This window comes from Schistocerca gregaria, chromosome 4 (genome assembly GCF_023897955.1).
Source record: "Schistocerca gregaria isolate iqSchGreg1 chromosome 4, iqSchGreg1.2, whole genome shotgun sequence".
In the NCBI taxonomy this organism is placed as follows: domain Eukaryota; kingdom Metazoa; phylum Arthropoda; class Insecta; order Orthoptera; family Acrididae; genus Schistocerca; species Schistocerca gregaria.
The window spans coordinates 584,773,789-584,800,957 of record NC_064923.1 but is presented as its reverse complement, the minus strand read 5'-3'; the positions used below and the strand labels follow the sequence as shown (position 1 = coordinate 584,800,957).

General features: G+C 43.1%; 1 protein-coding gene across 1 annotated transcript; it reads right to left on the bottom strand.

Annotated features, from left to right (window-relative positions):
- Positions 1-6,800: 6,800 nt before the first annotated feature.
- Positions 6,801-23,994, bottom strand: LOC126266910 (chondroadherin-like protein). Its single transcript, XM_049971589.1, has 2 exons — positions 22,966-23,994; positions 6,801-9,367 (listed from the first exon to the last, which is right to left on the bottom strand). Exons 1-2 carry the CDS (start codon positions 23,810-23,812, stop codon positions 8,415-8,417), a joined length of 1,800 nt encoding a protein of 599 aa, XP_049827546.1. The 5' UTR covers positions 23,813-23,994; the 3' UTR covers positions 6,801-8,414.
- Between the last annotated feature and the right edge of the window lie 3,175 nt (positions 23,995-27,169).

Sequence of the window (27,169 nt, the reverse complement as noted above, 5' to 3'; positions counted from 1 at the left end):
GGTCATAAAAAAATGGAAAAGTGTTCGTTGGTTTAATTAATTTGCTGGTAGAAAAATCTTCCTCTACCGGTTTAAATACTGCTCATAGGAAAAAACGACATAAGGGAAAAATATTTGTTTTCTTGTGCCCTAAAACCTCAGAGAGTTTGTCAGTTTAAATACTTTTCACCCTGTATATCTGGCGTCCACTTGATAGCATTCGCGTTATATGACTTGTTTCTACCACTGCACTGTAAATGAAACCAAACATTTCTGGTAAAAACTATTCAAAAACCTACAGATTTCAGTTCATTCGCGCGTAGGTTATCTGAGTTCACAGTATAAAATAGCAATGCGAAAGAGACACTACACATCATTTTCACAAAACAGGTTGTTGTTGTTGTTATTGTCTTCAGTCCTGAGACTGGTTTGATGCAGCTCTCCATGCTACTCTATCCTGCGCAAGCTGCTTCATCTCCCAGTACCTACTGCAACCTACATCCTTCTGAATCTGCTTAGTGTACTCATCTCTCGGTCTCCCTCTACGATTTTTACCCTCCACGCTGCCCTCCAATGCTAAATTTGTGATCCCTTGATGCCTCAAAACATGTCCTACCAACCGATCCCTTCTTCTATTCAAGTTGTGCCACAAACTTCTCTTCTCCCCAATCCTATTCAATACCTCCTCATTAGTTACGTGATCTATCCACCTTATCTTCAGTATTCTTCTGTAGCACCACATTTCGAAAGCTTCTATTCTCTTCTTGTCCAAACTAGTTATCGTCCATGTTTCACTTCCATACATGGCTACACTCCAAACAAATACTTTCAGAAACGACTTCCTGATACATAAATCTATATTCGATGTTAACAAATTTCTCTTCTTCAGAAACACTTTCCTTGCCATTGCCAGTCTACATTTTATATCCTCTCTACTTCGACCATCATCAGTTATTTTACTTCCTAAATAGCAAAACTCCTTTACTACTTTAAGTGTCTCATTTCCTAATCTAATTCCCTCAGCATCACCCGATTTAATTTGACTACATTCCATTATCCTCGTTTTGCTTTTGTTAATGTTCATCTTATATCCTCCTTTCAAGACACTGTCCATTCCGTTCAACTGCTCTTCCAAGTCCTTTGCCGTCTCTGACAGAATTACAATGTCATCGGCGAACCTCAAAGTTTTTACTTCGTCTCCATGAATTTTAATACCTACTCCAAATTTTTCTTTTGTTTCCTTTACTGCTTGCTCAATATACAGATTGAATAACATCGGGGAGAGGCTACAACCCTGTCTCACTCCTTTCCCAACCACTGCTTCCCTTTCATGCCCCTCGACTCTTATTACTGCCATCTGGTTTCTGTACAAATTATAAATAGCCTTTCGCTCCCTGTATTTTACCCCTGCCACCTTTAGAATTTGAAAAAGAGTATTCCAGTCAACATTGTCAAAAGCTTTCTCTAAGTCTACAAATGCTAGAAACGTAGGTTTGCCTTTTCTTAATCTTTCTTCTAAGATAAGTCGTAAGGTCAGTATTGCCTCACGTGTTCCAACATTTCGACGGAATCCAAACTGATCCTCCCCGAGGTCTGCATCTACCAGTTTTTCCATTCGTCTGTAAAGAATTCGCGTTAGTATTTTGCAGCCGTGGCTTATTAAACTGATAGTTCGGTAATTTTCACATCTGCCAGCACCTGCTTTCTTTGGGATTGGAATTATTATATTCTTCTTGAAGTCTGAGGGTATTTCGCCTGTCTCATACATCTTGCTCACCAGCTGGTAGAGTCTTGTCATGACTGGCTCTCCCAAGGCCGTCAGTAGTTCTAATGGAATGTTGTCTACTCCGGGGTCCTTGTTTCGACTCAGGTCTTTCAGTGCTCTGTCAAACTCTTCACGCAGTATCGTATCTCCCATTTCGTCTTCATCTACATCTACATCCTCTTCTAAAACAGGTTATCGCAAATAAATATAATTTTCAAAGGACACATTTTTCACACATAAGTAGGCAAAATTTGAAAGAGGCAGCATTGCTTTACATGGTCAACAAAAATCAACTGTTTCCAATCTGGTAAATTAACGCAGTTTGTATGCACGCTGTCGAAACATAGTGATTTCCCATTGGCCTTCCAGTTCTGACTTTTCATTGGTCTCTGGGTTAGCGCTGTGACAGACATGTTGGGGACAGTGCAAAACCTACAACGCATGAGCGGGAGCAGACTAGCGTCAGCTTTGACCTTACATCTTTTATTAGTTCCTCACTTTCATTTGGTCTTGAGCAGTTATTTATACTTACGATCTTGTCTTCCTCTTTGAGCTGCATTGCAGTTCGCCTGGATGGTGGACAGTAACGGACTGGGCTTCTTGTTCTTCCACTTCCTTGCCCAGATGGCACAACAGGTGGTGAGAATCGTTTTCCCTACCCTTTTACCTTGGAATGGTATCTTAGGGATGTTTTTGCTTGAAAAGACTCCTCTTTCTGTTTGTACAAGGACCCTGGTGTGGTTTCGTCGGAGGATGAGCGGGGTGTTTAAGTCACTTATGTTTCTCTGAGTTGGCTGGTTTGCGGGTACAGTGCCGCGACCGAAACTTCGTCGGTCCTGTATCTCCTCATAAGGCCGAATTGACGGCAGATATGAATATGAAGAGCCAGGCAAAGGTCAGCTATGTGACCGGTCAGACCACATCGGCGACAATTTGTCACTTCCGCAAACACATGGCGTAACTCACTTTTCGGTGTTGGCGTTGCTATAAGCCTCTTCCAATAGGAAGGCATCTCCGACGGCTTCATCCACGGAAGGGCGGGAGAGAACCTCACCTGAACCCCTATGTGTGTTCCTTCTGATAACGATATCTACTGTTCGATACTCTGAGCGCATCAATTCACGCAGCATCTGGCCCTAATACGCAGATGAGGTCAGAAAAAGCCACAAACGCCTCATTCGGACTCTGGAGCAAAATAGACAACTGACCCCGGTAACAACTAACTCCTCTTTCGTCAGAGCAGCGTTCTGCTAACCAAGGTGTCAGGGCATCAAACTTCCTTGGGGGGAGATGGGGGCGCAGTGATTTACTGTTGTAGCTCCTCAAGCTGCTTTTCCAACTGTAACCTCTGAATTAAAAGCTATTTACCATCAAGAACAGCCTGAAATCCTATTTATACCTTTTTATCATTATTTGAATTAATGGTGGCTGGCTGTGCAAGAAGTTTCTCATTTTCACAGGTTAACTCTTCGCTTGTCTCTAACATTTTATTATAATGAAATGAACACCCTTAGTTGCCTACAGGCGTTGACATACGTCAACGGGGACAGATGAAAAAGTATGCTCCGACCGCGACTCGAACCCGGGATCTCATGCTTACATTGCAGACGCTCTATCCATCAATTTTTTAAAATCTCATTTGGTTCGTTTTCGTTCGTTGTATCTGCTCGGTGCGGACGTCGGAAGCCACCCGATTCAGTTCGTGGTTGATCCATTAACTCAGTTTGTTTATTACAGAGGGCAGCTAACCCTCTGATCGAACACGCTGAGCCACTGAGGACACAAAGGATAGCGCGACTGCAGAGATTTATCTCTGGCACGCCTCCCGTGAAACCCACATTCTCAATGTATTGTCCAGCACTGCATTCGTAGTGTCTCCGCCCATTATACTCATTACTCGCGGCGCGTTGCCGATTCCCGTAAGAGTTCGGGCACTATTTGTGCATTCGCACAGAAGAAGAAGATGGTCAAGTGGCCGGTGAGCCTTAACTGCATATATACTAAGATGGTATCTGTTCTTTCGAACATACCATCTTAGTATATATCTAAGAGTTTAGTTAACTTTTCTCCTAGGCTTTGGTTGTTTTAGATTAACTGCTCTACTTGTTTTTGAAACGCTTCTGCACGGTTGAGAAGGGGGCTTTTCGCATGGTTACAAAAATGAGGTCAGCTAGCCATGTAATACAATGAATACAACGAAAATAAAGAAACTTATACAACGGACACTGTGCACGTAAGCGCTCGCCAGAAGATAAAGTGCAGGTGTCATACACGGCTTGTAGAGACGGTGGCGAAGACATCGGTAGCGTGTAGGCATCGACGCTGGTGGGGTCGGCGACGGACGCGGTGGAGGCGGCGTCGGATTCGGAGGTGACTTACATGGACGTGGCAGCAACGGTGGTGGAGTGTCGTAGTCGTAAGCGGCGTCGACGACGCTGGCAGCGTTGGTGAGGCGCTAGAAGGCCCTGGCGTCGATCTTGGACCCTCACGGTGTCGACGGCGTAACTTGATGCTGACGGTAGCGATTTCTGCAGCGTCTTCTTCATGGCGACTAAGGAAGGTTTCTGCACAGCGAGGCAAACAGCGGCACTGGTTTAGATCAGGCAACGGCATGCACGGACACCCAGCCGGAACTTCCCTGCTGGTGTGACGTAGCGCATAGGTGTACGTAAACACGGCCTGCGTGTGTGGACACCACGACGGGTGACAGGGGGTGTTCTGTTCTGGCGCCTGGCGGTAGCCTGTAACAGTGGAGGTTGCCACAACATCTAGCTCCCTACTAGTGCGGGTGGCACGTCATGGCACCCGGCCATATTTTATTCAATATCTTGCTTACCGAGAGATGGAACGATATGGTGTGCGTACTGTAAGACCTTTGGTACACCCACCATTAGATTATTTGACTTGTCGCTCTAACGAATTAGGCGAGTGTCAGCAATATGTGTTTATCTTCTGCCGTTAGGTCACACGATAGAAATGCCACGTGCAAGTGGCTTAGAGTTGCAGATTGACGGTGACCAACTTTAAACAGAACTTCATTAATTTCCACACACATTTAATAAAAAGGCATAGATATTACGTCACTTTGTTCCATCATCACTACTGCGCTAGTCATAGATAAGATATGGCAGCAACACTAGTTTGTTTGCACTCTGCGCTTATAAGTTTATCTTTGTTCTTTGGTACACCCACCATTAGATTATTTGACTTGTCGCTCTAACGAATTAGGCGAGTGTCAGCAATATGTGTTTATCTTCTGCCGTTAGGTCACACGATAGAAATGCCACTTGCACGCTTAGAGTTGCAGATTGACGGTGACCAACTTTAAACAGAACTTCATTAATTTCCACACACATTTAATAAAAAGGCATAGATATTACGTAACTTTGTTCCATCATCACTACTGCGCTAGTCATAGATAAGATATGGCAGCAACACTAGTTTGTTTGCACTCTGCGCTTATAAGTTTATCTTTGCTATATACATCTTATCTATGACTAGCGCAGTAGTGGCGACTTTGATATCTTTGACGCATGCGCTTTCAATCCTCAGCAGCTTTGTATCACGTGACTCTCGGTATAAATAGGCACGCGAAAACGCTATGAACTCCGTCTCTGACTCGCCTTGAAGATGGCTGGGAGGTTTCTAGGCGAAGTAGCACAAGAAGAATTGTCGCTGTCCCGAGTGCACGCCCGAAAGATGATGGAACATTATGTCCGCCGGGAAAACTTCAAGAATCACATTACGTAACTTGATTCTGGATGCTGTTTATAACTGACAATCTGAAGTTCCTTTGTTCTTGGTACGTTAATCGTATTGTCACATATCTCTGATACTTGACAAAGTGTCTATTCATTTCTCTTCATGGCAATGTACAGGAATATGATAATCTTATGAGGTTCACACTGAAACTTGACTATAGACTGGTACAGACTAACGCAGGCTGGTACACACTAATGCAGACTGACTAATCGGAGATCTGTACACTCGTTATAATACCTCGAGCGTTCATGTATCAATGCGCGAGTGTGATCCGCGAGGAGAAAAGGTTCTACATTAGCAGCAATGTAATTGGCTGCTTTACATATTAATACGCGGATCGGCGGAAGCAGATTTTGGTCCGTCTCTAAGAGAGCGCCATCTCGTAGTACGGAGACGGACGAGCGCTGCGCCTGCGTTGTTGTGCTTAGCGAGGCGCGCTCTAGTGGGAAAGTTGTGTACGCGCTGGCTGCGCGGAACTATCTACAGAACAAACGATGGGAAAGGATCCCACGCTGCGGACGCCGAACTGTATAGCACGGTCATCTGCGGACAGGTGAAGTTGGGTCGTCCCTTAGCTTTGAAGCAAAATGACAGGTTAAATCAAAATGAAAATGTATTCAGCTTCGGCATAGAATTTAACTAGAAGGACGCCGCCAGTTCAGGGGTGTTGATGCAAGGAAAGGTTGAACGGGGAGTGAGAAAAGCCAGCAGGAAAACAAGTGCAGGTGTGTATTTTCGGTTCTGGAGCCAGCAGAGAAGAGCCTTAGTGGCTACGTCTCTTCGCTGATCGCCCCAGGGCCTCATGTCATACATCCCTCACATCTACACTCTGTGCGAACCACGCAAGTAGTAGCGCCAAACATTCAGCATTTCTACCCATATGCAGCTGAGAGCTGTTCACGTGGACAGCTCGTAGCGTGGCCTTAGTGTGTAGTCAGGCCAATCCAGCTCTGCGCAGGGGTCCTACGTAAACTGAAAATGAAAGGTAGATAGTAAAAATTTAGAAAAAAATTTCTTTTCCCAGACCATAATTCCTCTTAACTAGCACCTCTGCACAGCCGGTGCGTTGTGTTCGCGTGCCTTTCCCATGATTAATGAGTTGGAGAATATAAGTTGTAACACGGAAACAAAGCATTTCTGGACCCATGCTCATATAACGTAATTTCTTCGTCTATGTGTGAGGGATGTGTCTTGCAATTTCTGCTGTACATTTTTGTTACACCCTGTAAGTAGAAATGACTGAAGGACACAAAGATTGATTCAGGGAAAGGAATGGTTGTATCATTCACACCAATTTGTCACTGAAGAATTTTATTGCAAAGAAACAAACACCAACAGTTCTATATTGCAGGTAGAACAAATTGAAGCAATAATGCGGTTTGTGATAAAACCTTAGTGAAACAAGGATGTAAAGTAAAGAATAAGGTAGACATCAAATTGAGCAAGACTGCATTAAGACAAACTCGATTGAGTACACTTTTAAGAAATATATAATCATCGAAAGGAACAAAGTACTTTACATATTTTTACATCTACGAGATTCATTCTATAGCAGAAGAGCTGCCTACAAAATTCTTACCTGCAGTCACTGACTGGTAAGAGAGGTATCGATATGGTCGTAATATCTTAAAAATGTCTGAAAATTGCACAGTACTGCTGCTCTGTTGTTGCCACTGTTGATGGGTTTAAGGAGACTGGTATTCACCTAGTAGGAAGGGGGAAACCGCCTAAAACCACATCCATACTGTCCAACACCCCGGCTATCGTCGCTAATACGGCGGGTGGATTGAAACCGCGGCCAGAGCTCACCCTGTCTCAGAAGCGGGTGCTTTAAGCCACACGGCTATCCGGGCTGGTTGCGTAACGCTATTCGCAACAGTCATCATATGAGTAACTTAGTATCTCAATGGTCAATGTCACCTACAGTTTTTTTGACGGGAGAAAGGACTCTTAAGACCATAAAAAATACCAGACTTTTTAAACATCAGGGCAACAATGTCTTCTTCCTTTGTAGCTGTATTGTTATGAATCTCATTGAACTTACTATGCATACCGTGGCACCTAGATTTCAGCAAAACGAGTCCATGTAACTTCTCTGAGATAACGCAAAATATACAGGAAACTTATTTATCCAAGATTTGAATGCACGTGACCAATTAGATGAACCTACATCGAGTGCATATAAGACATGGATAGAAGAGTAAGAAGGTACACTGTGGGAGAGAGGCTGACAGCCCTGTAACGTACAACGTACTCATGCAAGAAGATCATGTCTTACAGGTGTGATACGTTCTCGACGTCACCTAACGACAATCATAAATATGCGCTTCCACGAAGGAAACTTGTCCAGGCACATAGACAGGATGGGCAGTAAAGGCTCCCTAACAACTGTTCATCAGAAGGCGTTTTCATCACATGCTTTTTTCGTAAGCGTAAGTAACTTTAAAATGGCTCTGAGCACTATGGGACTTAACTTCTGAGGTCATCAGTCCCCTAGAACTTAGAACTACTTAAACCTAACTAACCTAAAGACATCACACACATCCATGCACGGGGGAGGATTCGAACCTGCGACCGTAGCGGTCACGCGGTTCCAGACTGTAGCGCCTAGAACCGCTCGGCCACCCCGGCCGGCCTGTAAGTAACTTTGTCTTTTACACTAAGCGAGGTAAAACTTGCATCAGAAAGTGAAAAAACTTCAAAACAAACATTGACTTTCTAAGAGATTGTAGCCTACACCTATAATTATCAGCTCTTTGTGACCTAACATAAATGTATTGTAAACAACAAATGTAGGCCTACTATTGGAGTAATAAGTTGGTTCTGTGACACATACAGCAGACACCAACGAAATTAAATCAGGAAACAGCAGCTATGATACAACCAGAGGTGAGTGGTGACGAGATTATCAAGTTTGACTCACAGAAATCAGGCGATGTGGTGTGTGCTGACCAGCTTGTGGGGCTTCATTAAAAAGGATCAGCGGTTCGTTTGGGGTACCTTGCAGGCGCTGATTACCTGTATTTTCTTGATCACCTTTGTGCTTAGCATCCAATTTTTTGAGGATGAAATGCGCAGCTGCGAGAGTCAGTAGCACTGATAGTGCGATCGTAATTGGTACAATTACAAAAAACAGATATAATGGTGTGCACCCTGCCAGTTGAAGCTGTGGCGGGCGCGGCGTATTTGAAGTTTCAATATCTTTGGGGACGGAGCTTACAGCAAGCACAAGCGGCTGCGCTGTGTGTCTGTCCAGGTTTTGCCAAAATCGGCCCTTCAGACTTGGTGGAGTATGACACTTGGTGTCCCTAGCCAGAGCACGGGATTCCAGCGCGTAGAGCGCGGGCAGAAGCGTCACGTCGCATCGGAGAGGGTTCCCCACCAGCTGGAGGGCGCTGAGTCTGGACAGTGCTGCCACCTCTGCGGCAGACAACGTCATCAAATTGTTGTTGCTGACATTGACCTCGCTATAGGAGCCACTGCTGTTGACCATCCACGACAGGTCGGATAAAGCATTGGCAGCTACAGAGATGGACACGAGGGCGGTACCAGCAAAGGCATCTGTGGAGAGGGTAGTCAGCAGGTTGTGGGACAGGTCGAGGTATCTCAGCCGCGGCAGCCCAGAGAATGCGCCGTCCGCCACGTGCGACAGCAGGTTGTGCGACAGCAACAGCGACTCCAGGTTAGACAGCAACGCTTGCTCCAGCATCCGGTTGGAGATCCCACGCAGTTCGTTGTGGGATAGATCCAGATATCGCAAATGGTCCAGGCTGGAAAAGGCACCCACATCCAGGAGCCACAGGCGGTTGTGGTCCAGCAGAATCTTCTCAGTGGCTGTGACATTCGCTGCTGCAAATACACCTGTGAACAGATAACATTTTTCTTAATCCCAGATTCTTGGTAATATTCACCCGCAATCGCACTCCAGTTGAATGTTATAAGCAGTGGCATCTCAGGCTGGACTGTGAAACAAGTCCCCACATGTGATCTGGCAGCAGATTCATGAGCTGTAGCATCCATGGCCCTTGAAGACACAATCACCTGGTAGCCTCATGTGATTGTGTTTCAGTTGGACCATCTCAGAAACTGTGACACTCGCCAGCTGTAATATACGTGTTGATATGAAACACTTGGTTTCTTCAAGCTGTGTAATTTAGTGTAGGATTGGTTAAGAAGATAGTGTCTCCTCATGTCAGAGAAGCGCACCAACGACCTACTTTGGCTGACAGGAAACTAGTGCTCCCAGAAAACATAGGCAGCTGCAGTGTAACTTCATATACTTACAACCTATTGAGAGATATGTAAATGACTGGAGTAGCGATTCTCTACGACAGGCTGAACAGTCATCTGAGTGCATCAGAGTTGCTCCTATTTAATTTTATTACCAGACCTAGTAGTGTTTTGTAGAATGGCTGCAGGTCCTCTCGTCGGGCGCTCGCCGCATGTGGTCGGGCTGGCTCTCCCTTGGGCCGAGGGTGGTGTGTATCGGCAAAGAAAGCCCCGGCAGGAGTCACAGTCCTTTGAAGTTATGTCACATAAGCATTCTTATACCATACCTATAGGGCAGAAGACTTAATCAGAATCTGTTTCACAAAATTAATGACACATATTCTATAGATTATACTAGCTGGCCCTTGTATGGACGATTTTAAAATCTTTTAGGGTTTCTTAGAGAATTTCGAGTATGGTTATGTGGAAGACCAGTAAAGAGGAACAGAAACCACTAGATTTCAATATCCGGGCCGTTGGCCATCACGTAGCAGAAACTATGACTGTAGGCGTCAAGGAAGTCACTCATATCACTGCGACAATCGAAAATCGTGACGCAAAGTTAATTTTAAGACCAAAGGGGTCACGGAAACGTCAGAAGAAGTAGAGGCGATTGGTGTTCGCAAAGGTTCAGCTACATTGGTGAGAACCTTGTGCACCAAGAAGAAAGAGTAATTGTTCTCGGAATCAGATCAACTGACCACGAAACAATATGCATGCTGATAGCCCGCCTCCACGAGAATGGCGAATGCTGTTGGTAGGCAAGTCTGCATCTGTGTAAAAGATAGGCGAAGGAACAGAGCAAGGAATCATGTTGAATTCTGAAGATAAGAGGGAAATTTTGCCTGAGGAAAAGCAAGGTATTTTCGGATATGTAGTGCATCCAGTAATCACAATCAGTATTAATGGTACAGTTTTGTTATGTGTTCTCAACATCGGGAGTCTGGTACAGAGTATGAAGAAGTAGGTTCTTGTCCATTTCTACATTTGCGGTGGACCAAAGTGAGAGGGGCAATTCTCAGAGTATGGAGGTGAGGTGATAAGCTGAGTTGAAGAACACCTGTCAGGGACATCAAATACCTGTGTACAGTTTCGTTGTGCCTAATTTAGCGTTTGAATCGTTAGTCAGCGCCGATATTTTTGTCTTCACAGAAAGCATTGTTGAATGTGTCTTGCATTGAAGTGTATCTGAAAATGAAGGGCTCTTCTGCAAGCTTAAGTTTTGATGAGTATACTATGAGAGAAGGAGTTTTAATCCGTTGCTTTAAATCTCTTGCAAGATCAGAGCTGCCTCTTGAACCAAATTCCATTGTGAGTGAGGACAGTTTTCAGTAGCACCAAAAAGGTGTGGATGTTTTACAAGAGATATAGGATCGGACTCAGCTTGAGTAGGATATTGGTGAGTCAATGAAGGACACTTTGTTTAATGTGTTGCAGCGACATTCACCTATATTTTCTGATACACAGAGACTATCGAAGGGTTCACATACCAGTTTAAGGGTAACGAAAATTAAATGCTTTTTATTAACCCATATCAAGTACTACATGAATATAAAGAGAAGAAGGATGAAGAGATTGAAAAGAAGTAACAACAGGATGTTACTGAACACACTGTTATTTTGTAGAATAATTCCTTGTTGGTGGTGCCTAAGGAAGGCAACTCAATTTAAATTGCACTTTATATTACCAGATATCGACAGACATAAATTATTACATTTATTGTTACAGAAATTTCTTGGAGTCAGCGTTCTTTCCTTCGTTGACCCCTGGGTGTAATACTGGCAAATTTAATCATGCCCCTCATGTCGAAATAAACGGTAATTGTGTATTACGATGATTATTATAGTTTTTGGAAACTACCCTTTAAGCTAAATATGCGATCGGATGCCTTTATTTCAGATTTTAAGAGCATCGCACTTGCACATATGAGAAAGAAAGTTTCTGCTTAAGTTGGTGGCGTTATTTATTGCGGAGAATTTTTGGGTAGACCACGAGGTCTTGGAAAAGCTTTGGACTGTCTTTGAGAAATTCTGAGTCACAGTTAAATGAGAAACAACAGAGTTAACAGGTCAACAGATAAAATTTCTGGTGTTTATTGTGACGATAATAGGGATTCAGAAAACAGAAGCAATCAAGAGTTTCCGGTTCCATCTGCCAAGAAGTAAATTCGTTAATATTTGTATCTTCCGAATTTCTATATGCATTTTGTAATTACCAGCATGAGAGCTACTCTGCTTCTCCTTGCACTGATGGGTAAGAACATTCTATGGGACTGAGAAGTTGGACTACAAGTCGAGTTTGAGACAGCCTCTACTTGCGACTTATATTCTGTACCTCCTGATGTATAAAAGACATTTTATTTTTTATCTATGAGCTCAAGGACTGAGCTCAGGGCTCAACTCTTTAAGGCCGTTTCTTGCTTTTGTGAGCTGAGTGCTCACGAAGTGTGAATGTAGCTCTTGTGTTGCAGAGCATGATGCTTTGACAGTTGTTTGGGATTCTCTTGCTATTTATTGGCTGTGTGGTCTAGGGCTATACATATTACAGAACTATAAAATTTTTGATGTATGCTAAGCCAAGATGTGGGGTCAGGCCAGGTGGATACAGTATTTGCTGGAATTCAAGTACGTTGCCTTTCAATAATGAAAAGGAGATTCGAGCGGCAGAAGCACTTTCTTGATCGCTCATAGCGTCGAGTGGAAGCAATTATGACGACTAAAATTAAAATGCTTTGTTTTCTACATTGAAAAGCTGTGGTTTTTGAAGATTATAACCCATGTTCCCTTCCAGATATAGCAACGATGCAGAACAGGAATTCGTTCAAGAGAGTTTAGACATGGACTTTCAATATTGGGACCACTTGCATATGTCGATAGTAGCCATCCACCGTGGACATCTCTGGCCAGACGCTGGTAACCGAAGAAAACCTTCCCACCAGGGTACAGGCAGACACTGCTGAGCAGCCTTATTTGACGTGCGTTGCATCTTTGGAAGATTTTCTTAGCGCAACAGTGTGCGAGTATAATTTGGCATCCCCTTTTGCTATGGCCGTGTGGACAATGCACGAAGTCGACAGCATGGGCTTGAGTGTGTGTTGGAATCAAATCTGACAGCCAGTCAACCATTTGGAGTAAGCAGTAAGCAAACCTGCCTTGGATATCCATCCTACCTCAGGACTGTGGATTTTATGGTGAGCACCCGTTTCCAGATATTACGGCCCAGAATATTATGGGGTTTAAAATTAGAAAATTTTGTTAAAACTCATTCACCTTGCTACAAGCAAAGCGCGGTCACGCCAGAGGCAGAGACAGAACCAGGAAACAAACGGCATGTCGCAAACGGGTCAGGACTCAGCGTGTTACAACACCACGCGGAGAAGGAGAGCAAGAGCTCAGCAGAAAATAGCACGGAACAGAAAACCAACGGAAAAGTGACACGCATTTTCGTTAACTCGAAAGAGATCTCGAAAGAAACTGTACCTATTTCAAAGAACCAGTATCAGAGAACTTGCACAGCAGTTAAGAGCATGTTAAGCGAATATAACGGAATAAGAAGGACACATGCAGTCATTACGAACCGAGTATCATATTGTAGCCTCACGTTGACTCCCTTTAAATACTCGAGCTCTCCAGCTCTCAACAAGTTGATCATTGCGGTCTGTGACGTTCTCAGTAATAGCACTGGAATTCATAACTATAAGACTGTAGTGAATCTGTGTCCTAGATACTCCATAAAAGTCTACAAACCAGCCAAAGATGTACCTGAGATGATGGTTGAGGGAGGTCTCGAACCTCCGACGGAAGGAGCCTCGCGGACCGTGACAAGGCGCCGAAGACCGCGCAGCTACGCCCGCGGCTCCCGACATAACTCTGTTGCCACTGCCAAAGAGTGTGTACCACGCAAGGTCACCATGCTACCGGGCTGTGCTGGACATGGTGATCACATGCGTCTTCGTGACTACGACTAACCCACTCAGGACCGTTGGCATTATGCCGGCCACCCGCCCACCGGATGTGGCCGTGAGACTTCTGTGATAAACTGTTGAAAAGAATCATAAAACTCGAGCCCGTACGATGCGGTCAGGAGGAGCTAGTGGGGCTGGCAAGGATGTTGGAAACTGACGTGGAGCAACAGTGAAAGCAGCAGTTAGACAATGGCGGTCAACAGGAGCATGCACGTAAGTAGCAACTGTAAGCATTGTATGAGTTATTTGTTTCTTTTCCCTCTCTGAACTTATACTTTATGTTGATTTTTAATTTCTGGTAGTGATATAGGGTGATCAGGATGAAATCAGGTATTGAGGGGCGGAAGTATCACATTGGGAGACAATTCAGCACTTTATGAGATCAATCAAATACGAGAAGATAACAAAGAAGTGGCTAAGAAACATCAGACGTTATTTCGGAGGGAGGGAAGGGAACAGTCTCCTCCTAGTATGTCCTCACATGTCTAGCACCGCTATCCTCGTAATTTCTTTCTTGGATTAATCAGTGAAGGATATCATGACTGCTCAACCGGGAAGTTACAGCAATGGCGTGCACACCAACTGTTGAGTACAATGAAATTTACAGAGGATGCAAGGGGAGTGACGTGCTGTCGGCTTCGTCATGCTGGGTGCAACTGTAGGATACCTCAGTGTGGGGAGTGTAAGTGGTCTGGACACTCAACCTGAGAATTTCAGTGTAGGCTTCCACAGGGACAAGTAAGATTTCACATGATGGAGCTCTTACTGCTGTGTTGAAAACAGGAAGATTGTGGCCACTGCCCAGCGTGCCCAGCAAATGTGTGCTCAGGAGGCCCATGTATGCAATAATTGGTGGATTACGGTATTACCGGATTTGCGAGGGGAAGGGTATGTAAGTTTTTAGTCGCAGGTCAACGTGTACTCAGAATGAAAATTGTAATGCACCTTGCTGTAGACTAAATGTCGAAGACGGCGGTAATGTTCATTCGCTTAGTTCAGCAATAATGACTTACAAATGGGCGGGAAAGACTTACGGTCTTGCATGGACGTGTTTTCTTGAGCTGGTTTCATCTATGATATAATACTTGGACTGGGTTTTCTAAGTAAGCATCATACTACAGCCGACACGGAACTGCCCTTAGTAGAGCTAGATGACACAACATTCTGTTCATGTACAAGTCCTGAGAATACTGAAATGCCCCAGACCTTGGGGAAGTCATCTAAACTGCATGGAAGGTACCTTAAAGCAGCATAAAGTACTTCAAGGTACAGGAAAATACGTCTGGGTTGACGCAGGAGCAGATTCGGCGATCAGTATTTTGTGTCTGGTAGAACCGTTAGTGGACACTGAGGAACTGGAAAAAGTGCAGTGTTTTGTGCATTGCACTTTGTCATATGTCCTGGTTGCTGTCGGAAGCTGAGTAATGCCCATCAGAATGGAAAATTTCTGTAAAATGTAAGTAGAGTTATCACAAGCTGCACGGATACCTGATGTAGAAGTACTGGTGGCGTAAAAGTTGCATGGCAGTTGGAATGCAGAACACTCTGAGCAAGAAAATTCTGCCTGCTTAGTCACACTGTGAGAGAAAGTGCCAGATTTGCATGAAACTGACAGGAAGGAGATTGAAAAATCGTTAGAGAAGTAAGTGAAACTGTTTAGTCCTTCCAGACCATAGCTAGCAAATCCAACAACGAAGTATAGGATTTCCTCTGGGAACGAACTACAAGTGTACAAGAAACAATACAAGTTCGACATCACCTCCAATTAGCCATGGAAGTATCTATAAAAGTAGATTCATGAAGGGTTTATAGAAGAACGTGTGAGTGGGAGAGGGGGGGGGGGGGGAGGAGCGGTGGCAATAGCACCCATACCTAAGAAAAAGATAAGGTATATAGTTTTTGTTGCGACTATTGATATTTAAATCAATATTCAGTTACGGATTCAGACATTGCTGAACATTACAGAAACTTTAGATACCGTAGGGGACTACCATTATACTACGACTACGGATCTATGGAGCGGATACCATCAGTGGGAACTGCAACTGGAGGATTGACCCAAGTCTAAGATTACAGTTCCATCTGATCAGTATCAGAAACACCATATGCCATTCGTTTGAAGAACGTCTGGAGACATTCCATTACCTATTATATAGAGTACTACGAGACCTGAAACGAAAACATTGTATACTGTTCTTGGAAGATGATACAATTTTTTTCTAAGGATATCCAAGAGCACTTAGTACTTTTAGAGGGCGTGTGTAATCCATTACAAGCAGCACAGGTAACACTGAATTTGAAAATTGTCTTGCAGGAAGTTTGCTATATATGCCATATTATGAGTCAGAGTAGTGTGGAAACAGATCACCAGCTCCTATGCTGCTATGTCGTCCGACCAACACACAGCCAGGCCAAAAGCACCACAGGCGCAAAGATGCGAGCTGGTGCCAGTCCCATAGAAACTCGCCACTTGGCGAGTTACACCAGCGCCACAGCGGTGCTTAGGATGGAGAAATCGGCTTCACCCTGGCCAATTGCCGGCCGAGTACAGTCCGCAAATGACCGGACGACAACGGACTGAAGCCTACTCGGAAGACAGAAGAGCAACTCTAGTCCACTTGGTTATTGATCTTCGTCCAGAGCTGACTTAGACAAGGAACGTCCTTTAACGAACTCTTAGAAGTGAACAGAAAGTTGTCGTACACTGAATTTTCTGTGTACTGTGAAGTTTAACTACGATTATTTGCTCTTAGCCATTGAGGAACTGGTTTTTGTATTATATTTCAAGCAGTGTTGCAGAATTCATTATTCAACTAGTCGCAAAGATAAGTAAAACTTTTAACTCTTTTGTGTAACGAAGTCACGGATTTGTTGGAGTGTTGTAGAACCTTCGTTACCTTACCTTGGACATAGCTGTGTAATAGTGGCAGGGAGAAATTGTCTTAGCGGTGCACTGTGACGAACTCACAAACTCGGCCTACGGCAACAACAAAGGAAACTCAGCCTCCACAGCAGTAGCGGTGAGGGCTTACAAAACTGGAGACGAGGATTTACAAAACATACAAGGAAATTGGGAATTTTCTAATTCTAGAATGAGAAAAGAGATGCAGTCTGTTTTAGGTCTGACAGATTATTTCAGAAAAATTGGGCCAAAATTTGAGGCAGTCATGTGACTCGTTATGCATCTATTGAAGAAGGGGATAAATTTTCACTGGACACAAGATTGCTTTCTTTTTGGCTGAAGGATCTGTTGACGACTGGTCCCATCATTGCTTTTGTAGAATGTCAGAAGCAGTTCATTTTGTCTTTTGATGCCGGCAACTACGACTTGGGGCGCAAATAAATTAAAAAAATTTACGTGGAAAATCACTCTATCCGAGCTTCAGTCCGGAACCGCGCGACTGCTACGGTAGCAAGTTCGAATTCTGCCTCGGGCATGGATGTGAGTGATGTCCTTAGGATAGTTAGGTTAAAGTAGTTCTAAGTTCTAGGGGACTGATGACCTCAGATGTTAAGTCCCATAGTGCTCAGAGCCATTTGAACCACATCAATCTATAATATATGCTTCCTGACAACTAAATAAGTCAGCGAAGAATTACTCCACCTTGGAAAAGGAGACACTAAGCTTGATTTGTGGTATCATGAATTTCTGTTGTTACTTGTACTGCAGATGTTTCAAAGCTGTAATAGATTACACTGCCTGTTGGCGCAGTGAGTGTTCCAGGTTAATGAAATTGATGCTGGTCGATGCCGACACATGGAGGATATTGGCATTTTTGCAGATGAATGGCGAAAGGCACAGGCCACTGACCTAGACTGTCAGCATTCCGTGATGAAAGCATTGCTCTGTTCTGACAACGGTATGCAGTACAAACAAACCAACGGTGGACCATGTGGTCAACGTATAGTCGTGCCAGGAAGTTTTCGCGATGCAATACTGAGTCAGGTCTTTAATTCCGTCTTGGTAGAGCATGAAAATGGATACACTGGAACACAATGTGTCATGGAGAACAATTGCTGGTGAACACACAGCACGGCATGGAGAAATACTTACGAAAATATGTACCCTGTATGCAAGGAGCAGAGCTTAGTTATCAGAGAGTTTGATAGCAGAGATGACTGTAGGGCAGCCCCACCTCTTACAGATGATTGGTAACGTCCATCGTGGATTATTCTTACAAATTCCAGCAAGAAAATGGATTTTAACCATCGCTGATCACTTTTTATATTATGCACCTATGATCCCAATGCGAAACCAACAAACAGAAACAGTACCTGAGGCAATGGTTAACCACTGCATCCCCAAGTTTCTGGAACCAGAAACAGTGATAACCAATCAAGGTAGTAATTCTGCGTCAGAGTTGACGAAGCAGTTATGTAGATTCTTACGGATTCAGAAATCACATACAAGAGCCCTGCATCTGCAAGCAAGCAAGCAAGCAAGTTAGTGGGAGAATAGAGCGAGTGCACCATGAAATAGACGCGAGTCAAGAAACCCACCGTTACGGCAAGCAGAACAACTAGATGCAAGTAATAACGAAGTGAGAGACCTGGGGATCAGAACTGTCAACGTTATTGAAAATCCTGAAGATAGTAAATGGTTCCGAAAGTATAACTGTGATAATGCTGACACAGAGTTCGACGGGAAGTTATGGGTCAAACTGAACAGAGCTTACATTGGGCATGCTCGAAGCGCAGACTCACTTAACAAATGGTGTGTTTGAGAGTCTCTGTTTGTCACTGTGGGGATCTGATCCAGACAGTCAAGCACTTTAGAGATGAATGCCCCTTGTGTTCCTACCAGGGGAGTCGGAACGACCTCATGGAAGCTGATGATACAGTGCTTATATGGATTAGGAACTAAGATATTGACATTTAGTTAGTTTTATATGCAGTTTTGGCTTTCTGTATTCCTGTTATATACATACACTAATGTTATTGACCTGTAATTTTACGCTACATATGAGTCATTCAAATAAATAAATAAATAATAAACAGGTCGTGGCCACAGTTTTTTTTTCGAGATTCTTAAGGAATAATCGTAACAGATCACTTGGAAAAAGGGAGAACAGTAACTGGGCCCTATTATGCTTCTTTTGGGATCGTCTGGAAGTTCCGTTGGTTGAAAGAAGGCCAAAGTTGGCATGCAAATACGGGTTCTTTCACCATCCCACACATCCGCGATAGCAATGGCGAAAATGTATGAGTTCAGCTTTGAATTGGTTCATCAACCACCCTATTCTCCACAATTAACCCCAAGTGGCTTCTGTTCCTTAATTGGGAAGGAATTTTCATCAAATGAGGAAGTGATAGTTGCAGTCAACGAGTATTTTGCTGAGCTTGGCAGAACAAACTTTTATGGAGGGATGAAAAAGCTGGAGGATCGTTGAACCCAATGTGTATTACTCAAAAGAGACTGTGTAGAGAAGTAAGATAGTTGTCTGCAGATGAAACATTCTTGTCTTGGTTTTTTACGAGACTTGTCAAACCACCTTATGCTAAGTGTCTTTTATTTGTTTACTCTACGGTATTCACACGTGCATAGAAGCACCTAATGATCTTATTTTTGATGCCTATCTAGTAGAAATTATGTCCGCCAGGCTAGCTCTGCTTTCCGAGAGGGAAGGCGTGTCTGCCCGGCGGATTAGTGTCGAGGTCCGGTGTGCCGGCCAGCCTGTGGATAGTTTTTCATTCGGTTTTCCATCTACCTCGGCGAATGTTGGCTGGTTCCCCTTATTCCGCCTCAGTTACACTATGTCGTTGCTTGCAGCGCAAACACTTTCTCCACGTACGCGTACACCATAATTACTCTACCACAGAAACATTTGGGGTTACACTTGTCTGGTATGCGAGATTCCCGGGGGAGGGGGGGAGAGGGGGATGTCAACTGGGGGCCGGAATGAACAATATTCATTGGTTCGGTGTCGAGCGGTGGTGTGATGGGTGGACTGCTGTGGCCTGTTGTGGAGTTGTGAACCACTGAGAGCTGAGGCAGGACGAAGCTTCTCCATCGTTCCCAGGTCCCCGGTTTAAATACACAATACACACCATAGTGGAAGTTATTGTTACGCATCTAGGCAATGCTTTTGCTCCTTTATGGTTATTGTGTATGATGCTGCAACTAATGTGGATATCGTATGTTCCTGAATTCTGTGTTATTTGGATTGATTATACGTTATACAGTTCCTTACAATTATCTAGAGCACCCCAAATAACTTTTTATCTAGAAGCAAATTAAAAGAATTAACATACACATATTGTTTAGTACCAGGAGAATATTAACCTGCTTGATTTCCTTTGTTTGTAAGCAAGATAAGAAAGACTTACGTCCTTTTTAAACAGCACCCCGTATTTTTCACGTGTTCAAAACCGTATCACAGTATTCCCATCACGTAAACATGGCCTTAGGAGAAACGTAACACAATACTGACTTTGATTCGCCTGTCGTAACACAGAGGGCAGATACCCAAAGTAATATAACTCGTACACTCACTGGAGTCAAAGTTATTGCTGTTTTACATTTTCATTAACGGCATGTTTACCTGAATTGTTCACTGCGACATGGTTTTGAAGAGATCATGAGGACGTAAAGTATTACTGAATAAAATGTGTAGGACGTTGTTTATAAAATGGTTACTATTGTTCACATCCTAATATCGAATAGATAAATAACATTCACCTGATACCTTCCTTCTTACTTTCCTTGTAGACAAAAATTCATTTGCAGTGTGATGAAGAGAAATGAGAGCAGATGCACTTGACAACAGTGATAATCTCAAAACCGCACTGTAGTGGGCATAATTTTAAATATTTAATTTAATTCCACCTTCTTCGTGGACGTGATATTATCAAATGTTGTTGTCCTTCTTTGAATTTATGAAGGCGTCAGAGCGCAGAAGTAGGAAGACGCCAGATTATAGAGGATGTTAGGTGCACTACTTAGATAAAGGTTTAAAATTTACTGACCGCCACGTCACTTATAGTCAAAACGCTCCTCAATGCATTTCAAATGGCGGCATCCACACTGGCCGTCGCTTCACGTCGCTTCACATCACGGTAGCATCAGTATTTTTCGGGAAGGGCCATTTGACGGCTGACGTCAGCGTTTGTTGTTGATCACCTGACCCCGAGGCCTTTCCCATCTGATACACAGCAGTTTTGTTTTGTCGTGATTTCCGTGGTTGAAATCAATTGATATTTCTAATTTTTTATGTTTTGTAGATTGTTACGTTTCGTTGTTATCACCTGACCCACGAGCTCTTTCCTAGTTGATACACAGCCGTGGCTAATCATTCATGCTTAGTATTGCCGTGATTTTCGTGGTTGATATTCAATATTTTTTTATTTGTCGTAAATTGTCTTGTTTTGTTATTTCTTTCCTTAAAATTTATAATTTTATAATGAACGACGAAAGATTAATTAAAGCAGTGAAACAGCAGTCTGATTTTATGACATAAGCAATAGGAGGTACTCAGACTCATTGAGGAATGAAGAAAGAAAGTGTGACGTCTAATTCCAAAACAATTTAAACATTTTCACATTTGCGTTGCAATTATCATTTGCCAGAAACGGATTTTTACTAGATCTTCTTAACTACTTGTACAAAGTGGATTTTTCTGCACGTTGGTGAGTAATATTTTGCAATGAAATGGGTTGCAGTGTGGTTGCAACTCTAAGTGGAAAAAGCATTGTGGGTAGAATCACACTGACTAGTAAGTGGAATTTATTTGTATGTTCTCAGGCATTTGTAACGTTTGAAAAAGAAATGGACTAAAATCTTCAGGCACTGAAACAGAGGCAACATGTTTTCTTTGTGAAGTAGACTTCAATTAAGCTATTAGAGTTGTTTATTAACTTATGTAATTGTGGAACGCTTATATACAGTTAAGTAGCTCTGTGGAAACTGTTGAACAGTTTTGCTAGCACCAGTGATGGACATTTATGTTTTTTCATTAGTTAATCCCAGTACAAATAAGGTACATTAGCTATTAAAAGTCGTATATGAAAAATTAAGAAAATCGATAAATCTTGATATGGGTGCTTCAATGTTTAAAAATATTTATAAAATGCAAATTCCTCTTCCTTGAGCTCCTTGCAGCGTGTGTGAAATTCACCTTCTGTACCATGCAATAACATTTTTCGGACTCACACTTTTTTATGTTGTTTCGCTATACTGTCTTCTCCTCTGATGTATAAGCTGTCACTGCAAGCTGCAAACGGTATGAGCCCGATAAATGTCATTTTCGTACACATGTGGACTCCAGGATCCCCTATACATGCAACCGTGAATAAAAACAGTTGAGAAACATCTTGCGAAGACAGCAATTCCCGCGAGATAACAGCATGTAAGTAGGCTGTTTTTTTTATGTTGGTAACGCCACGTAGCGCTCTGTATGAAAATCACTGACTGTGCTGTGTGAAGTCTGTGGCTGGTTGGCATTGTTGGAATAGTCGCTATTCTAGTATTGGGCAGTTGGATGTGAACAGCGCGTAGCGTTGCGCAGTTGGAGGTGAGCCGCTAGCAGTGATGGATGTGGGGAGAGAAATGACAGAATTTTTAAAGCGCACGATCTGGACGTGTGTCCATCAGAAAGAGTAAATTTGTAATATTGGATATCATGGGCTGATATATATATATGATGACTTTGGAACATTATTAAGGTAAATACATTGTTTGTTCTCCATCAAAATCTTTCATTTGCTAACTATGCCTATCAGTAGTTAGCCTTCTGTAGTTACAAACTTTTATTCAGCTGTCAGTATTGGCGCTCGATATATTGAAGTTGTTTGAGTAACGAAGATTTTTGTGAGGTAAGTGATTCATGAAAGATATAGGTTATTGTTAGTCAGGGCCATTCTTTTGTAGGGATTTTTGAAAGTCAGATTGCGTTGTGCTAAAAATATTGTGTGTCAGTTTAGTGATGATCAGAACAAGTAAAAAGTGAAATGTCTGATTACGTTCAATTCTGCTCAGCTGTTTGAAAATCAAATGAGTTTTATCAGCACAGTCATTCACAAAGTTTTCTAAGGGAACTTTGCAAGCTGAGGACAACCGTGCGAGTTGAGAACGAGAATTGACTTGACGTGATGGACGGTGTGAATACCCCCTCACGTGACAGAGCTAGGACGTGGCAGTGCCATGACGCCCAGTGTGTATTAGCCTTAAAGCAACAACGTGTCAGAGGCTGATGACTTAAAAAATGCTGTGTAGATGATAGTAGCTTACCGTTATCAATTCTTTCTATGCTGTTGTTGGAGAGCACAATGGTGGTAACAGAGTGGTTGAAGCCTTCCTGTGGGACCACTCGCAGGGTGGCACTGCTGCAGTTGGCAACGCTGTGTGTCGGACAGGTGCAATTTTGAGGACAGGGCGAGCAGTCGAGCCTCTCGAGGACGGCCTGCCAGAAGAGGTCTGGAGAATCCCCGCAGTTGGTATCCCTAGCGAGCCGCATGCGCTCCAGCTGCCGGTAGGTGCCCAGCTGGCTGCAGTCGCAACGCAGTGGGTTCCCTTCGACCTGCAGTCGCTTCAGGCCATCCAGACGCAGGCGTGCCACCCCTGAAACATCACCGGCCGGTGCCTTCGGGGTCAGGACGTGCCTCAGTGCGCAGTGATCCAGGTAGAGCTCTCTGAACGCCGGGGGTGGCGCTGTACCGTCGAATGTGTGCAAGGGGTTATGGGAGAGTATCAGCCGCTGCAATCGCCAGCACCGCCTGAAGGGGAACATGGACAGCGACGTCAGAGCGTTGTGGGACAGGTCCAGCTCGATCAGTTCCGACTGGGCGAAGAACGCTTCCGGGTCGACACGCGATATCCGGTTGTGGTCGAGCAACACCTGCTGCAACACCCGCACTTTCATTTTGTGGAACACAGAAGCTTCAAGCGCTTCTACTCGGTTGTTTGACAATATGATTCTCCTCGTGTCGATGTCGAAGCCGTCGGTCGAGATACGAGTCAGCTCGCGATTTGAACAATCGACGACCGCCAGGCCGTCACATTCACAACGACGTGGACAAATGAATTCTGACATGGCAACTCCAGCCGTCGTCACAAAGATTAAAGTTAAGCCGATCATCTTCGTGTAGGTTCACTTGTGTTAAATTAGATATAGAGTTCAATACGTCATAAAACTCGTCTTTAACTGCACAACACCGGAACAAAAGCGACGTAAGGCAGAATCATGATAATGTTTTTTTCACCGAACTTTTATAACCCCGAATTGTGCTCCGTCTGCCGTTAACAGAGGTCCGCTTGCGACTGCTCGTATCAGGATGTGCGCTTAGCTATCTTATCGCCACTCTAGCAAATACTGAAGATACCACTTTTTCCCTTCTTTTTGATAGGTTGTATTGGCGATACATGACACAGGAATAATTTGTGAATATAGCCGTCCACATCGCCTAACGCACCTTAATAAATTTCTTTATTTATTACGTCGCTTCTGGTGATCCCATAATCAGGTCAAAACCGAGGAGTTGTACAAGAAGCCTCACCGCCAGCGCCAACAAAGAATGGAAACGATGTCGAATACTTATCAGAAGCCTCAAACTTCTCGTCATATTTGACTAAATAGCCAGTACATAATGTTAAAAGCTCACATTGTTTTCACGTGCGCGTCTAGCACAAATACAATCCAGTAGTGCATTAATTACGTTCATTGGTAATAGACATACAGAAGGCTACCATATCATAACACAGGTACAGCTGAGTGCTACAAAATGATCGACTGTCGAAATTTTGCTAATAGTGCAGACAATAAATAGATTACGGCCAGCTTGGACCATATTTTCATTCTTGAAACATATTCCGGCTGTGGACCGCCGCAAGAGCAAAACTTGTAGTATCAATGAAACATACGCCTAAGCGGTTAGTACACTCTGGCAATACAGGTAGTAGCTTAGTCGGCAGCATAATAAAATGGGACATGTTCTGGGTACGTCAGTAACAGGAAGAAAACCGAGGTAATAGTGTACGCTGCGAGCGCATATGCAGGATGACTTAAACTTGAACAAAAGCTTTAGAAGAACTGGAGACATTCTCTTATGTAACCGGCACAGATTAAATAAAGTGGAAGTTTCAAGGAAATCATAGTATCAGCGACAGCAAAACACAAAAGAGCTTTCAATGCAAAATAAATGGCTACTAACATCCAAAAATATAAATATGAACAAGATTCGTCGAAGGATTTGCTCGGACGACAACTGCGTTGGTTGCGAAGTGTGAACACAGGGGTAGAGACGAATGGAACCTTAAGCCTACACGAAAATGAGAAGCTACATGTGACGTGATCATAATCCGATGGATCGAAGGGGTAGAGAATTAGGCATGTTGTAACGAGTCAAAAATGAAACAATATCTATTACAGAGCAGAGTGAAACAGAGAAACAGAGTACTTACGCACTTACTACGGCACGCGTCGTTGCTGAAAACTGCAAATTGAAGGGGGTATGGAAGGACTGAATCGCAAAGAAAGGCCTCAGTACAAGTATATGTGATGGATCGTAGGTGCAGCGAAATAAATAATATACCTGGCAAGCGACAGAAATGGAGAACTGCGTGTAAGCACCCTTAAGTTTGATCAAAACAACAGCATTTCCTCTGGAGATCCAAAGCCAAATTATAAACTGAAGCAACTAACGAACTTGTTTGACAGATTTTCAAACGTATTACAGAGAACTGACTTACCGTATCAGAAAGAGCGCTAAGCTATTTTATCGCCATTCTAGCAAATATTGAAGATATCACTTTGTTTCCTTCTTTTTGATAAATAGTATTCTCGACAGATGACACAGGAGTGGTTTGCGAATAAACCTATCTACATCGCCTAACGTACCTTAATATATTTATTTATTACGTTACGTTGTTTCTGCCAGTGCCATCAGCAGATCATAACTCGGAACTTGTAAAATAGTGTTCACTGTAAGAATCAATAAGATCTATGCCGAAGAGGGACCTAAGCTCTAGTAATACGAGTACTAGTAGGTGCAGAAAGTGAATAGGGACTTCGTTGGGAGTTTAATGAAATGATACGTGTCCTTGGTTACGATCGTAATATACATCAAAACAAAAACAAAACCTAGGTAATGGTGAGCGCCGTGAGCTAACATGCAGGACAACAAACTTGAACAACAGACTCTTGAAAAGGTGGAGAAATGCTATTACGTAAGCTGTAGAAAGGGAGGGGAAACAGCAGTAGCCATCTTTTCTGAGAGCATGCAGCTTTACTATATGGTTTGGGTAAAATATTCCGAAGGTATAATAGTACCCTATTCGGATATTTGAGCGTGGACTACTTAGAACGAAATACAAAAGCAAATACAACTTACGGACGGGTATGTGTAATAATGAATAAGACAATGGGAATTTCGGTAAGGTACTATGAACAGCCTTTCAAACCCAAAATCGTAACCAAAATAGACACAAAGCGAACACCCGCAACAGTGGTTCAAGTTTGCATACGAAGAAGCTCCGCAGATGAGAGAGGGATTGAAAAATGTGTGACGAGATGAAAGAAATTATTCAGGTAGTGAAGGAAGAAGAAAATTTAATTTTGATGGGGTACTAAAATTCTAAAGCAGGAAAAGGAAGAGAAGAAAAAATAGTGGTTAAGTATGGACAGCGGAATGGCATCTAACAGAATTTTGCACAGAGCATAACTTAAACATCGCTAACACCTGGTTTAAGAATCATGAAAGTGGGTTGTATATGTGGAAGAGACCTGGAAACTTCGAAAGGTTTCAAATTGGTTATGTAATGGTACTATGATAGAGTTGGGAACCAGATTTTAAACTATAAAACAATTCTAGGGACAATCGTGGACTCTGACCATAATTGATTGCAGAAAAAGGGCAAATGACCCGAGTTAGAGTCTCGGTCAGATACACAGTTTTAATCTGCCAGGAAGTTTCGTAATTTATTGGTTATGAACCGTAAATTAAAACAGAAGAAATTGCAAATATGTAGGAAATTAAGGAGATGAGATACAGATAAACTGCAAGAACCATAGATTTTTTAAGATTTTTAAAGGGAGGACTAGGCAACGATTGCCTGAAAAAGGAAAAATGAATGTAGCAAAAGATTATTGGATAGATCTGAGAGGTGAAATTGTCAAGGCAGCAGAGGATGAGAGACAAGGCACAGTAGAAGGCCTTGGATATCATTTTGATTTTAACTGATGAAAGAAGGAAATATAAAAATGCAGAACATGAAGAAGGCGAAAGAAAATACGAATATGAGACTGACAGAAAGCGCAAAATGGCTAAGCAGGAGTGGGTAGAGGATAAATATGAGGATATAAAAGCACATGAACTTGAGGAAAGATACATACCGCCATAGAAAAATTAAGGAGGCCTTTGGAGAAAAGAGAAGCAGCTGTATGAATATCAAGAGCTCAGACGAAAAAGTAGGACTAAGCAAAGAAGGGGTAACGATT